We start from the raw sequence: 16,094 nt of genomic DNA, 5'->3' as shown, positions 1-16,094 counted from the left end.
GTGCTGAGTTCCCGGATCTGTACACCCGTCTGTTCCCATTTTGAGGGGCTCCCACCATCCCTGTATTGCGTTCATGGGTCTGTACACCTGCTGTGGTCATTATGAGAGTCTCCCACCATCCCTGTAGTGAGTTTCCGGCTCTCTCCACCGGCTGTGCACATTATGAGGGACTCCCATCATCACTGCGCTGAGTTCCCAGGTCTGCACACTTGCTATATGACAGAGGGAAGAGAGATAACCTGCATTAGAAGCTGTATCATGACAGATAGAGTCCTCGTTGTCTGGCTGGAGGATGTCTGGCATCATCTGGCATTGAAAACACAGTTGCTACATTTTATCCTCATTTCCGGAGACACATGGCATCTGATCCCATCGTTCGTCATGGGGGAGCTGTCTGTATGGTTAAAGGGCTCCTTTTCTAGTTAGATTAGTACAGAGGGATTCAAATGGGATAAAATAGCTGCCCGGGATGGTAATTGCATTGGTGGAGCTCGTTTTGTCCCCTATAATGAACTGCCGCGTGTGTACATCATTATTCGAATGTTGTAAATCAATACGCTGTTTAACAGGCAGCTCCCCGAGGAAATTACCTTTTCAAATGGCAGGTGAATATCTGATTGTTCCCTGGTTTGGTCTAAATAAATGTTTGTAGTCATTAACTTATCTTTCTTCTTCTCAGATGCTGTACAGAGCGCTCCGATCAGCTTCTCGTTTTATCATTGTGTTTTTCCATGTCAGAATTTAAAGTGGCATTGGCATTAGATATATTTCTTCCAGAAGCATGGCTCCATCTTTGTTCAGGCATCATCAAGTGTCACCATCTGCTTCCTGGACTGAGATGTCGGCTCAGAGATGACACAATCCTATAAATCTTGGTGGCCAGGGCCGTCCTCATAATGAGGTAGCCTGAGGCATGTCTTTGTGTCAAGTGGGGGGGCAGCTGGCAAAGCGTCATTGGCTGCTCTGCTGAACAATGTTTTACCCCTTTCCTGCCATGGCGTCCTAGTTTACTAAGAACTGGGTGGGGAGATGTGTAAGGGCAATACACATCTCCCCGCCAGGCTGTTAGCAACCTGGGAAGCTCTGGCCGGCGTCCCATAAAGCTCCTGGCAACCAGTGATGTCACTGGTTGCCAGGAGCTGAGTGGGAAGCTCTGGTCGGCGTCCCCCCCAGCTCCTGGCAATCAATGTCATCACTGGTTGCCAGAAACTGGGCGGGACGCCAGACAGAGCATCCCAGCTTGCTAAGAGCCAGGCGGAGAGACATGTAAGGGCCATACACTCTTTTTCCTGCAGTTTTCTTGCAGGTTTGGTGATGTCATAGCAGCTTCCTCTTCTCATTCAAGTGTGGGTGTGGAGGATGGCATTCTATGTCTATTCACTGAGCGGCGCTCACATGATGACGTGTGAGCCTTGCTCATTCCTGGAGTGCTGTGAGCCCAGCCTTTGTGATAACACACCCCCTGGGGGGGTGTAAATGAAAGTCTGGGCTCACCGGAAATTGGAAGAATGACATGACTGTCATTCTACCCAAAGAGGACTGCCGGACCAAGGAGAAATCCGGGGTTATTGCTAGAGCGTTAAGAAGTAGTAGGAGGAGGGTGGAGCTAAAAAAAATTAAAATGGAGTTTCACTTTAAAGCTCAGTTCTCTTCAACACATCTTTAAATACCACGTTGAGTCTTCAGCTGCCCAGAAAGGGTTATTCAGCCGCTACCATTCGCGCTATGGCTCCGGCCCGTCCCCCTTCTCCTCATTAGTAGCAAAGACGAAGCCATAAAAGTGACAATTGGCGCATTTAGCTTCACAAATTAGCAGCTGCGTTTAGTTAAGGTGACAAGAAATGCCACCACATATAGGAGACGTGCGACTTTATGTTTCATACAAACATAATGGTGAGATTTAATCAGATATTAACCCGTGGCGAGCCATTTTATTCTCTGCCCGAGGAGCGTACTCACCCCCCAATCCCCCCCGCTGTATTCGGGATCTTTAAGGGGGTCGCCGTATTGTAAAACCTGCTAGTTATTAGATATATTTCTATAGATCTAGTTATAGAAATACAATCATATTTACTTTCCTTTAATTTAATGAGCCAGAATTGGGTATTCGGGTCTTCCAAGACAGCATTGTGCACGCGGCGCTGAGATGCCGATTTATCAGCAGGTAGTCTCTGAGGCTGAAACATGTTGGCAATGCATGGTTGAGACATTTGCTCTAACAACATTTGTTTGCCCGTCCTCTTTACTGCTGTACACAGTAATTCTTCCCTACTTATATATTTAAGAGTATTTGAGAATTATATGCGCTCCGCCGGCAGCTCGCAGGTCCCCGGTGTTGACACAGTGGTGTCTTTTGTAGCCCTGCGAGTGCCGTTTGCTACTAATTGGTGTTTGGAGTGAGATTTGGAGCGTCATACCCGCCAGTTGCAGTAATTAGACAGGTTTTAATGATCTCTTCGGCAGTCAGGCCAAGATTTACGCACTTTACACCATGTCAGAGCCGCCGCGCAGTCAAGTGTAGAAAGCTTATCGAATGCCGGCCTCCCCTTGCCTGCACTGACAGTGTATGATATAGGGGGAATTAAAGGGCGTCGTGGGGCAAGCAAGTTAATATACATCTGGGATACCTAGGACATTTTTTTAAAGCATATAAAGTATAAAGACATTCAGAGACTCAAAGAGTGTTATCGACTTTTGTGCAGAGCATAAAAAGGCTGACAACTGTATCTGGGAACTTTGGGAACCCTGTGAGCCCAAAGATTTTGTAGGGCAAGAACAGTGCAAATGCCTTGGCCAAAATAACAGGGATTTTAAGGAGATGGCTTGATAGTGGCAGGCCTTTATTTGCAGAGGTTAACTCATAGTAATATGGTGGTGTTGACTTGTCACACACACAGATGGGACCATAGCACTAAACTGTTGCAACACACAGGCAGATGTGGCAATATGAGTGCAACACACTGGTAACACAGGAAATATATAGGCAACATTTGGGCATTCTGGAATATCGGTGGGCAAGAAGCATCAAGCTGTGCAAATACACAAGCAACAAATAGGCAATTATGATGCTATGGAGGCATAAAATAGGCAATGGTAGTAATGTAAGAGTAGCAAACGGGCAATAGCAGCAGCAGATGTGGAACAAATGGGCAATGGTGGCAATTCATAGAAAACACATGCAAAAAGAGGGCAATATGCAGTCAACAAATGGGCGATGGAGGCAATACAAGGGAAAAAATAGACAGCGACAGCAATGCAAGAGTAACCAATGGACAATTATGGCAATACAAGAGTAGCCAATGTGAAAATATGGCAATGCAATAGTAACCAAAGGGCAATTATGACAATTCAAGAGTAACCAACTGGAAATAATACCAATACAAGGGTAACCAGTGGGCAATAATGGCAATGAAAGAGTAACCAATGGGAAATAATGGCAATATAAGAGTAACCAATGGGAAATAATGGCAATATAAGAGTAACCAATGGGAAATAATGGCAATATAAGAGTAACCAATGGGCAACAATGTCAATGCAAGAGCAAGCAATGGGCTATGATGGCAACACAACACCAGAGCAACCGATGGCTTATGATGGCAATACAAGAGTAACAAATGGGTAATATTGGCAATACTTGGTTAACAAAGGGGCAAGGGTGGCAATATATGGGGGAAATGTATATTGATGACAATAAAACAGTAACCTGTGGACAATGCTGGCAATGCACAAGCAACAAATAGACAATGATGCCAGTACACGGTCAGCACACAGCAATGGTAGAAATACACAGGCAATAGTTGGGCATTGGTGGCAATAAAGGGGCAACCATTGCATCCCCATGCTCAGTGCTTATACTCCAGGTACTTCAGCTTGAGACTCCCTCTGGCATCTTTCTCTGCCCATTGTGGGACACATGTGGCCAGACCGAGTTGATGGAACAGGGCAGCACCTCTTCATGTGTCTCTCCTCCACAGTGTTATCTCTCTGCTCCAGCCCCCTGTGCAAATTGGAATATTGACACTGGCATCACCAATCTTTCAACCAAATACCTTCTAGGTTGAACCAGCAACCCAGTGACATGGGATCATATTGGTTAATCAGAGCCACCATCTCCAGTAACATCACTGTAGACTGTTGTCACCTTCTGCCTTCCTTTTGGGCTATTGATGACATAATTTACCCTGATACCCCACCCTGAGCCCTCCCCTTTTCTAACCCAACCCACCTTTATACAACAACCCACCTATCTGCTTACAGGTCAGCCACTCCCACCGCCAGCCTGATCCCAACTTTGAAAGGCACCCAAGAACCCTGAATGGGATTTTAAGTTTGCGTCGCTCTCCCCTGCTGTTTATCCATTTTAGCATTCGGAAAAAGAGAATGAATACCTTCTGCCACCTTTTTAAATTACTTTTAGTTTAACAAACATTTTCGCTGCCGGAGGAAAGAAAAAAAAAATGCATAGACTTCAAAAGTAAAGTAAAACAACATTGTCGGAGCAGAGCTGCGGGTCAGGCGAGGGTTTGATAATGAGCAGTTAAGAGACAGGTGTGTGTCTTTGGGTACAGACACGTGAGAGGGAACGCAAGGGGGGGTTTGTACGCAGCTTGGATAATAATAATGCGGCCTGTTTATATAACACAAGCTGCAGCTCTAACTGGCAGGATGAAAGGGCTCGGTCCCCAGGCACCAACTCTCCTGACTGTCAGGCGGGATGCTGTGTGAGTGATGCTTCGTCTAGCGCTGTCTCAACACCATCAATTATTAACATGTATTACCAGTGAATGCAGCATCTTCCTCACCTGGGCTCTGCACTTGGTGTGTGCAGGGATTGCCGACCCCGGTCAAATATATTTATTAACCGTACAGAGGCCAAGGATACGGGTGCGTCAAATGGCCACTATGGGGTAAAAAACTGGGTAGGGCAACTCTGGTTCTCCAGCTGTGCTTTAACTACAAATTAGGGATGCACCCATACGGGTTTTTCGGTATCGAGTACGAATACCAATATATTTGACTGGCTACCCATTAAGGAAGCCAGTCGGCGTGTAATGACTCGCCACCTGGCTTCCTGATTAGCCGGGAAGCTGGGCGGTGTGTAAAGACTCGCCAACCAGCTTCCCAATTAGCAGGGAAGGCATCTCCATGCTTCTCGTCACCAGGTGACGAGAAACCGTGAAGTTGGCTCTCTGGCCAATCAGGAAACCACGCGCCGTATAATAACGGTGACAGGCTTCCTGATTGTCCAGGAAGCCGGCTTCCTGGCCGGAGCATAAAGCTGGCTTCCTGGCCAATCAGAAAGCTGGGGGGCGTGTAATGACTCACCGTCCGGCTTCCCGACCCATCAGGAAGCCGGGCATCGAGTCATCACACTCTGCCCGCATCATGATTGGCAAGGACTCCGGCTCCATGCTCCCTCACCACAAGTGACGAGGGAGCATGGAGCCGGCTACCTGGCCAATCAGGAAGCCGGGCAGTGTGTAATGACTCGCTGCCTGGCTTCCTGATACTGGAAGCTCAAGTATTGGGCTAGGCATCGGAGCAATCGGCGCGAGTACAAGTACTCGCCAAAATACTCGGCATTGGCACCCATACTGATACTAGTATCGGTATCGGTGCATCCCTACTACAAATCCTAGCTGCCTTTGCTTCTGAGAGTCATGCGTGTAACTGCCATTCTTGCAATGCTTCACGGGACTTGTAGTTCCACAACAGCTAGAGGGCCAGAGTTGACCACCCCTGGTATAGGGTTGGTAATTGGGTTAGTAATTGTAATGATCATAATCAGTATATGAGTTCAGTGTTTAAAAAATATGACACACCTCTATTTAAATTTCCACCACATTAACCTGCAGGCCAAGCTGACCAGAAAAAACGACCGTTCCAGAGATTGGGAAAAACCATATCACACTGACTGTGGGTGCTTAGAATGGTCAGCATTTATTCATATGGTTTAAGGGTCCATTTACTTCTTGTTAGGTCATGCTTTAACATGTGTTGCATTAAGGCAGCCCATGAACAGGATGGGTTTGGGTGCCCAACGTGCTCAAAATCGTACTTGACCACTTTTTGGAACGCTGTGCATTGCAGCACACTACAATGTGTAGCACTAATACGCATGCATGAGTTACTGCAACATGAAAAGATTAGTCCAGCATACACTTTTTGGTTTAAGTGAAAAACAGTTGCCATAACTGCTTAAAAAGTATTAGCTGGAGCTGGAGTTTATTTGTTTGTCCTTGAAGACCATTTAAAACTGCATGTCTAGTGACAACTGCAAGACACTGCAAAACAAATAGGATTGTCACCCAGGGTTCCCTAGATTGCTAAGAAAAGGCAGTGGGGTGGACAGGTATGGTACAGAGATATCTACATGGAACACCAAAGCCATGAGCAGGTAGGCTTTTTTCCCTATATGCATTTCAAACCTGTCAGCTTGATGGGATTGTGCATTTAAAGGACATCTCTAACATCATATTTTGAAAAAACACTCCTACCTATTCACAATTTTTAAAAAAAAAGTTCCTTAAGCTCTTTTCTACTCACTTGAGGGTCACAAGGGTCACATGACCCTTCATGGAGCCTCTTCTGTGAGTGATCCACCAATGCAATCAAGACTTGCCACCAACGAGTCTTATTGGTGTCCTTCATCATGACATCATTGTGCCGCTAGAGTCTTCCGAATCCTTGTGATGATTATGCCATTGGCTTTAACGGGAAGCACTTGTGTCATTAGACACCCAAAGGTGGAGCCTCCTTCACCACCATGCAGTCAAGAGGAGTCTCTTCTGGAAGTGATCCACCAATGCAATCAAGACTTGCCACCAACTAGTCTTGTTGAAGTCCTTTGTCATGACATCATTGTGCCGCGGGAGTCTTCAGAACCTTGTCATGATCTCACCAATGGACTCAACGGGAAGTGTTTATGTCATTAAGCAACATCAGGGGCACCCAAAGAGCCCTCACCACCATCACCAGAGGACTGAAGCCTTGAAGCGGAGCTCGTCGCATGACCACGGATCCAGGTAAGTATATGGACCATGTAGTTTCTCATATCATTTTTTCCCTGGGGCAATTGGCAATAAGTAAGGTGTAGGTAAACTGTGAAGAGGGAGGGGGGTGGAGTTCAGCTTTACCCATTAACTCGGTTGACTCCTATCCCATGGTCAGGTTTTCTTGATCCCCCAGTAAACCTCGGCACTCCAGCTGCTGTGAAACTACAAGTCCCATGAGGCATTGCCAAACTGACATCCACAGACATAACTCCCAGAGGTTGCCTACCCCTGGTCTAGGCCTTCAGCACTTAGTAAAACTTGCAGCAGTAATATTTTTATAAGGACCATTTGAGTGCAGGCTGGGAGGTTAAGCGATTCCCTCTATTGGCTGAACGCTGTACTAATACAATGTCCAGTTAGATCCGTCTCCTCATCTTCACAATTGTCCCTAATTGTGGCACTTTTCAGTGCGATTTCTATCCTTTTGCTGGGAAAATTCTCAGGGCAGTCACATCAATTTTCCCATTATAATATCAGAGGGAGATTGAATCAATGAAAAAAACGATAGAGCTGTTGCAGGACCACTTTGTGTCACATCACCGAAGCAGGGACCGGAGACACGCCTCGTCAATAGGCCCAGGAAACGGTTATATTTAGTAGTGTCCCTTTTTCCATGGGAGATCGATGACACCTGATGAAGAAGGTGTTTAATGGTAATTACGAAGCTCGTCTTAAATTAACGGCTTTGTGCTCAGAACAACCGGATCTCTTTATTTCCTCCACGTTTCCTCCCCTTGGACTGTCCGCAGAGACGGCACATTGTACTTGGCAAAGTTTTAAAATAATTAGATGCTGAAGGTGCATTTGAGTTCATCTGAAAGTCTTACATAAAAAAAACTTACACAAAAATTAAATTGTATCTAAGGCCCAAACTTTTTTTTCTTCAGTTTTGCAGATTGGTAAGGGGCTAGAACCCTTTTAGGGTCTAGTAATGAGCCAACTGGCCTGAGTTCCTTGTCAGGAATGACAAATGTCCAAGCCAAACAAATCTGGGGCTGTCTGTGTCTTAGCAACCGATGACATTGTGCGACCCGCAGGTTTCTACAACACTAAAGACTGGTCATTGGATGCTAGGACCCAGATGGGCCCTTCATGACAGCCAATGATACTCTGGGGCTGCCAGTGTCTTAGAAACCAAAGACACCGTGAGGGCCACACAGTATCATTGGTTGCTAAGATGCTGGTGGCGCCACAGCTTCATTGGTTGCTATGGTGCGCCCCCCTTGCTTCCTAGCAACCAATGATGCTGTGTGGCTCAGCCACCAGTAAACTGATGATGATGTGCGGCCCGACACAGGACAAAGGTGGACCCACAGCACCATTGGTTGTTTTGGTGTGCCCGCCTGTGTCATAGCAACCAATAACACTGTGTGAACCAGCCACTAGTGTCTAGGCAACCAATGATGCTGTGAACAACATCATTGGTTGCTAGGGCACAGAGTTTTGATGGGCATTCTCAAGCTGGAATGAAGGGGAGAGAGCTGAGTGCCCACCACCCGGGGATCAGGGATCAGGTAAGTACAAGGTCCTTCACACAGCTACCCTAGACAAATACGAGCAGTTAACCCTTGCAGTTTAGGGGTACCCCCACTGCAAAGGGAGCATTTTGTTTCCTGGAGATAGACTTTAAAAGGGATTATGGAAAAGACATCAGAGATGGAAGCCATGACAGTTTAACAGCTTTTGTAAGCTCCTGAAGGATATTCACAGCTCTGACTGTTACCTCTATCGGTATACCGCAGTGCATTATACAAAGTGACTGTGTCTTCCATTAAATATCCCTACAGATGCTCTCCGCAGTCACGTGCGACCCCTGCACTGGCTAAGAGGCCCTGTCATCATGATTGCCCTGGTTGTCTTGTACAGTGCAGGCCCAGACAATGTGCATGATCTCCACGCTACTAATAAAAAGCCTTTTTTCCCCTCTCCTGTTTCTGTTTTTTTCCCCCTCAATTCCTCTCTGGTGAAACCATTATCATTAAGGGGAAATCTCTCTAACAGAGCCCAGAGTGCAGTACAAGCCTAACAGTGGTATAAGCCTTCCCAACTCCATCTAAAACTAGAAACAATAGTTTCGGCACGATATACATTTTAAAAGAAGCAAAGTGCCCTTATGAACTATTGAAGCATTCCGGGCCAGCAGGGGTGCAATTGCAGTTGTTTTCTTGCCTGGGGGATTCTGGGGCATATTTTCTGTGGCCCTAACTGACATAGAACAAGTATGCAGAAGGTGGTCAGTAGTGGCAGAACCTGTATTTCTATTGTAACAACTTTCCTTCTGAACATGACTGGAGAGATTGCTCTCTTTCGAAACTGCTCATCTCACGGAATGTTCTACAGTATGGAGTAATGCTCTTCTCTCTTGTCTTCACAGCTCCGGCTCAGGCTCAGATTATCCACGGCAGTCAGGCTTGTGTGGACAATAATGACAATGTGAGTGAACGGGTTTACACCATCCGAGAGGGCGACACGTTGGTGCTGCAGTGTCTGGTCAGCGGACACCCACGACCACAGGTATGGTGCTTCGTGGTGATCAATTCTATGTAGACTTATTAGACATTCCATAGAAAATGCATTCCGAGGTTTCTGAGTGCCGCCATTATCAACTGCCAATTAAGAGCAAATATAGGAGAAAATGTATGAAATGGTCATGTGATCTTTTGTCTACTGCTTGATAGGCTGCTTACTAGACCAAGAGCTTCAGCTCCTTTGCAGCACTGTAGCCCTTGGTTCATCCCCATACAGAGCTCTGTCTACATGGAATTTAAATGATCTCCCTATGCGTGGATATTAACTGGTTACTTATGTTACCCCCCAAAATCTCAGAATGTTCTGGTAGGGTCATTGCTTTATGACATAGCTGTGTTTTACTGTGGCGGGACATTACAGTGTAAGCTGCTTTGGCGCAGAGACTGATGTGACTGACTTAGCATTTTCTGTACAGCACTGTGGAATATGTCAGAGCTATATAAATGTATAATTATAATAGTGTGTGACTGTGGGTGGGACATTAGAGTGTAAGCTCCTCTACTGCAGAGACTGATGTGACTGGCTCAGTGTTTTCTGTGCAGCACTATGGAATATGTCAGAGCTATATAAATGTATAATTATAATAGTGTGTGACTGTGGGGGGGACATTGGTACCAGAGGCGTCCCGAGGCAGGGTGACACCCGGGGCGGGTACCGGGTGACACCCTGCAGTGACGTGATCACGTACTCGTGTGACGTTATCGTGCACCAGCGTGATGACGTCATGCGCGGTACCGCTGTTACCTTCTGGCAGCCATCTTGGTGATGGATGCCGGCAGAGAGAGGAGGGGGTGTCACCCGGCAGGATAAGGTATGCCTCTGGGTCCTCTCTCTCTCGAGCTACTGTCGTGCTCTCGGTCCTTGACCGAGTGCCAGACTTTTCATAGGGCAATGACACCAAAATTACTTTCAGTCATTTTGGTGTCACCCCTCCAATGGTGTCTCCCAGGGTGCGGGCCGCACCCCCCTTGTGACGCCACTGATTGGTACAGAGTCTGATGTGAATGAATCAGTGTTTTCTGTACAGCACTGCAAAATATGTCCGAGTTATATCAATGTATAAGATCAAATGTGTGACTGTGGTGGAACATTAGAGGGTAAGTTTCTCTGGTACAGAGACTGATGTGACTGGCCTAGCGTTCTCTGTACAGCACTACAGAGTATGTCAGAGCTATATAAATGTATAATAATAATAGTGTGCGAGTGGTGGGGGACGTTAGAGTGTAAGCTCCTCTGGTACACAGTCTGATGTGAATGTCCTATACAGTTCTGTGAAATATGTTGCTGCTGTATGAATGCACATAACAAATAATTGACACACAATTAATTTAATGTGGAGCTCTTTGTCTTAATTTCCAGGTGCGGTGGACAAAAACAGCAGGCAGCGCCTCGGAAAAGTTCCAGGAGACCTCCATCTACATTGAGACCCTGCGCATAGAGAAGGTTCAGAGGATGCAGGGTGGCCGATACTATTGTAAAGCCGACAATGGGGTTGGGGTCCCGGCCATCAAGTCCATTCGAGTAGATGTGCAGTGTAAGTCATTTTAAAGGCAGCCCAGAGATTCCCACAGTTCTATTGTGTGCCCAGATCTCCCTGAACTTGTCAGGTCCCAACGTGATGGGCGGCTTGTCCTGTAGAGCAAAGAAAGAGCATAAAAGTATTGGTAGCTTCCAAACCGTTGATCACCGTTAGAGAAACCTTCAGGTCTATAGGTTTGACTCTTATATTATGGTAGGTGGGACTTCTCAAAGGAATGGAAAGAAGTTTGGTGAATAGAATTACATACTTAGTAACTGTCTGGTCACTTGTGGCCAAGGGTGCCATGGCATCTAAAGTCATGACCTTGTTATCAGCCAAGCTTGATTAGGTGACTCATTGTCTCTTCTCAGATGTTAATGTGAACCCCTTGAAAGTCAAAGGCCCACCAGTAAAGGTAATAGTCAAGGCAACTGTCAAGCCACTTGTTGTGTTAGCTTTAATCTACCAGCTGTGGGAACCTTCTCTGAAAGCTCAGCCGTATTGGTCACCAGATTAGGTGAACACGTAACTCTGATTTTGCCTATTAATTGTAGAAGACTGTCATTTTAAAGTTCATGTTCCATCCTGAAATGGATACCTCAGTGTAGCAGGTTGCTTAAAATGCGGAATGCCTAAATGACTTAGATGTGTTTAGCTCATCAGAACATCCTTGTTGGTTCCTTTGCTCTCAGTTCACGCCAGTTGCTTGCCGCGTTGAGCCCCGAAATGTTCACAGTTAAAGCACTAACCGCCTGTTTCTGCTTTAACAATTCACATTTAGAACTATGGGTGAATGGAGCGGACTGTGGCCTTGTCATACTAACATCTACTCTTCACATGGACTTGGTAACACGAAGCTCCTGATCGTGAAATCTCAGGGGGCTTTGTGCTGCTGTTTGTAAAGGTTGATCTTCCACCATTGTTCTGAGGAGCAACGCTGACCAGGGGCAAGAACCTGCCAGAAACTAGGATCCTTCAATGGCCTGGCCCAAACAGGGTAATCTGAATTAAAAGCAGGAACATGGGCAGAGCTAAGTACCGCATGTCACGAGTAAAGGGTCGGAAAACCTACTAAGATCTCAGACAATGAGCAGGGATCACAAACAAGGACCCTTCTAAAGCTAAACTCCATCATTACCTACAGCATGGTAGGGTAGGTGGCAAGATATGGAAGATAGATACCTATAGCTACATAGTTACATGGTTAGGTTGAAAAAAGACACAAGTCCATCAAGTTCAACCTATAGAGAGAAGAGAATTATAGCACAGAGATATCGAGATTTTGAATTTAAATCTGAACTCCGGCCTTGCCTTCAGTCTTGGACAGTTGTACCGGCTACTCTCCTGGACTAAAATGGCTTCCTCTGATTTCACTGCACACTGCGAGCTTCTCACAAAGTGCATTAGGAGCTGCAGCAAGTCAGCTAGAACCCGCCTCATTGGCTGGCTATGGTGTGAATGGGCCCTAAGTCGCTTCATAGGAATGTATACTCGGGGCTCATTTACACGTGTTACTTTACAAGCGCTAAAACGCATGTGTCTATGTTCCCCATATATGAACAGTGCCTTTTGGTGTCTCATTGTTGCCAGGGCCGGATATCCCACAAGGCCAATTGGGCAGCAGGGAGTAGAGGGGCAGCAGGGGTGTGGAATTCCTATCTCCTGATGCCCAGGACATGCAGTTCCGGGCACCGGGCGGGAAGTTGTTTTCTACATTTAGCCCTGCTTTGGCTGCTTTGGGCAAGCAGAGCTAAATGTACAGCGGGGAAGCCGCCGCTTGTTTTGTACAAGTAATCCTGGCGATGTCGTCGAGATCACTTGTATGCATCCTGCAGGTCTGACATTCTCCATGGGGGGGTTTGGCGGGTAAAGGGGGCTCATTGAGGAACCTGGCCTTGGGGCAGCAGAGAGAGTAAATCCAGGCCTGATTATGCACCTCCTATGGGGGGGCATAGAAGTCAATGGCAAACATCAATATGCATATCAAGTGCAGTTTTTTGCTTTGGCAGCAGCCTTGCTTAATGGCTGTTAACTTGATCCTCTCCCAATCCTATATTCAAAAAGGCATTGGAGAAGCGCATCAATAATGCATGTCAACACGCAAAGGACACGCATGTTGATGCATGACAACACAACTGCCTAACGCTACAAAAAACTGCACCTCTGAGCACACGCCTAGATCCAAAATGGGCCAATGAGCGTTCTATATATTGCATGTGATAAAATATTTATCCGTTGGCAGTAACACCAGCAAAGGTTTCCTGTCTAGCAAGACGCATTGCCGGCAAGGTGGCGGAGACAAGGGGATCACTTTAGCGCAGTGCCAGCTGCCTTGGCATATTTTATTGCCGCATGATCGCACGGCTCAGCGGCACCTTGTTGAGATGAGACGTGGAACAGGAGACGAGCGGCGGGGGGAGGGAGAGGTACGACGATCGGCAGCCATCTGTCCCCGCGGATAATGTGCAGCTTCCGGAAAATTGCACATGTCGTCGCCATCGAGGCAGATCTGTCGCGTGCCCCGTTCCCACCGGCTGTCTTCCTGGCACGCCGCGGCATTGCCTGCTTCCAATTTCGTCTCCAACGCAACCCAAGCTGGACTTCCAGCTGACTGACGCAACAGTTGCCGCGAACCTCGTGCCTGAGCGCAACTGTCTCGTTATCATCCGCCAGCTGATTTGATTAGACCTCCCCGGGACGTCACCGCGTTTTAATTCGTTTTTAATTCACTCGAAACAATCGGCGTCTTTCTTTCCCGTAAAACATTTTCCGTGGCGTAGGCGGGGAGGGAAGGGGGGCTCTCCGGAAAATCGTTGCGGATTCTGGAACGTCTGAGTAACAGCCGGGCTCTAACATTCATCTCCTGGGCCCAGCGGGACGGCGAGAGAAGTAATTATACTTCAGGCAGATTCCGTTTTTTGGCTTTGGAAGTTACATAGTATTAAAGGATCAATGGTGTCAACCGGGTGCGGGCCGCACCCCCCTTGTGACGCCACTGCCGATATCTTTTTGAGAACCTCCGTCCTGTTGGAGAGCCCAGCTCTGACATGGAGTCTTACTCCTGTTGTCGCTAAGTAGTATTAAACTCTCAAACCTGTTTTCATTAATGAATCCAGATCAAACAAATATACTGTACATCACCCAGCAATGGATTTCTTTACATTTTTGCCCAAGCATTTACAGCCATCATGTTTCTGAACAGCTCCAACTCTCACAGCTCGGCTTATCTGAACTTTCTGTCTGGTACAAGATCACAAGGGACAGAGCAGTCTGTAGAATGTGCTCTGATTTGGGGGTGCCCTTAAATTACTGATGAACAACTGAATCTTAAATAAGTGTGGGGTTTATTTACAAATAGGGATATACATACATATTACAATTAAGGGAATTCGAAAGGGGAATTGGGGATAGGAATTGAGGGTAAGGATCCTACAGCTAGCTACACCATTCTCTCTCTCTCATTCACACAAGCCATCGGTTTTTCTCTGTTCTTCGGACACGCCTCTCCAGCAGGTCTCAGCGAATCACATTCTTGATTGCAGAGTTCAGAAAGACTTGTCTTGTCCAAAGGTCTTGCTTGTCAGCTAGGTTAGTGTCACACAGGAAGAAGGTTCCATCATATGCCCCTGCCCCCATCCCAGCATACATGCCTTGTTGACACAGGTGAGGGCAGTAAATACCAGCAGGGGGTCGGGCTTGCCCCAGGACATGACAGTCCAGCAGATCTCCTTTGATCAGTGTCCAGCCCCAAGAACCCTTTGATGGTCTTCATTTGCATATCAAACAGCACGGGCAGCTCACGATATTAAGGAACCTTTCCATCAAAGATGTATCATAGATGTCAATTATTTTAGCTTCCAACACAGTCTCCAGCAACTGTCCATCTACTAGCTTAGAGAAGAGAGGAGTGAGGAAGGAGGTGCAGGGAGGAGGGGGGTGTCTTGCCTTGCTGTGCCTGTGTGTTTGTGGAGACACACACAGCTTACTAGCACACACAAGGGTGGCTCCATAGGACCTTGCAAGGGAAAGGAGCCCCCCTAAAACAGGATATCAGGGCCAGTGCTCAGGACTGATTCCGCAGGATGATAAAAAAAAGCAGCATCCATTGTTAGTGATGTATTCAGCATTTTGAAATAGCTTAGAACCTTTTGACAGTAATATCACTTTGATTCCTTCTGCTGCGATCTCCTTAATGCAAAACTCCAAATTTTGCCTGCTCCCTAAGCCCCGCCCTTCCCGAAGCCTTCCCTCTTTTTTTCTTTTCTTACTATATACCTAGAGTACCTTAAATCGGAATTCTCTTTAATGGAACCTTACATTGGTCCACCTTGCCTCGATGCAAGTATTTATATCTTCTCTCCAGGGGGCCTCGGTGGGGGAGGGGGGGGGCTGTTGACAATAACTGTAGTAGTCTTTGCTACAAACAGTGACAGGCGCAATCTTCTGGGTTCGGCTCCAGCGGCTTCCCTTCTGACCACTGAGCATGGGGAGTCACTCGATGGGCACTTCCGCCATTCAGAGAATGGCTTGAATTTTTTCAATGAATACGAGTCATTCTCTGATTGGATGAGTTGCAGATTGCAACGTCATCTGCCCCTCCTCTGCACCTCATCCAATCAGAGTATGCCTTGTATCCCTTGTATTCATCCAGGGTTACCATCCAGCTTCAAGGTTGCACATTCAGATTTCTATGGTATTCTTCTGTGTACGTGAGTGATGTGCTGTCGCTCAATGCACAGAAACAGTATAGGAGCTTCTTTGGGCCATGATTGCATGTTTTTGGCCTCAATAGACTTTAATGGGAGCACCTGAAACATGTGCAATTGCTTGCCTAGACAGCCATCTCCTCCTTCTAGTTACTCGCTTTCCATTTGCAATACAAAAACAACCAAAGACGCTGCCCAATGTAGCATTTTTGGTGTAACTTTGTAGCAAGCACCTTGTGACTTGCTACAAAGTTACAATGTTGCAGTCTGATCACTGGGGGGGGG

At 46.7% G+C, this 16,094-nt stretch overlaps 1 protein-coding gene across 4 annotated transcripts in view; it reads left to right on the top strand.

The window, feature by feature from the left end:
• The window catches only part of MDGA1 (MAM domain containing glycosylphosphatidylinositol anchor 1), a 235,469-nt gene that overhangs the window by 94,622 nt on the left and 124,753 nt on the right, over positions 1-16,094 (top strand). For all 4 annotated transcript variants that reach the window (XM_018563338.1, XM_018563337.1, XM_018563336.1 and 1 more), the window contains exons 2-3: positions 9,430-9,569; positions 10,944-11,118. In XM_018563338.1, the coding sequence (XP_018418840.1) occupies positions 9,430-9,569; positions 10,944-11,118 (315 nt within the window). The remainder of the gene's footprint in view (positions 1-9,429; positions 9,570-10,943; positions 11,119-16,094) is intronic.

This window comes from Nanorana parkeri, unplaced genomic scaffold (genome assembly GCF_000935625.1).
Source record: "Nanorana parkeri isolate BGI_ZX_2015 unplaced genomic scaffold, ASM93562v1 scaffold655, whole genome shotgun sequence".
Lineage (NCBI taxonomy): Eukaryota > Metazoa > Chordata > Amphibia > Anura > Dicroglossidae > Nanorana > Nanorana parkeri.
This window is presented reverse-complemented; position numbering and strand designations above follow the sequence as displayed.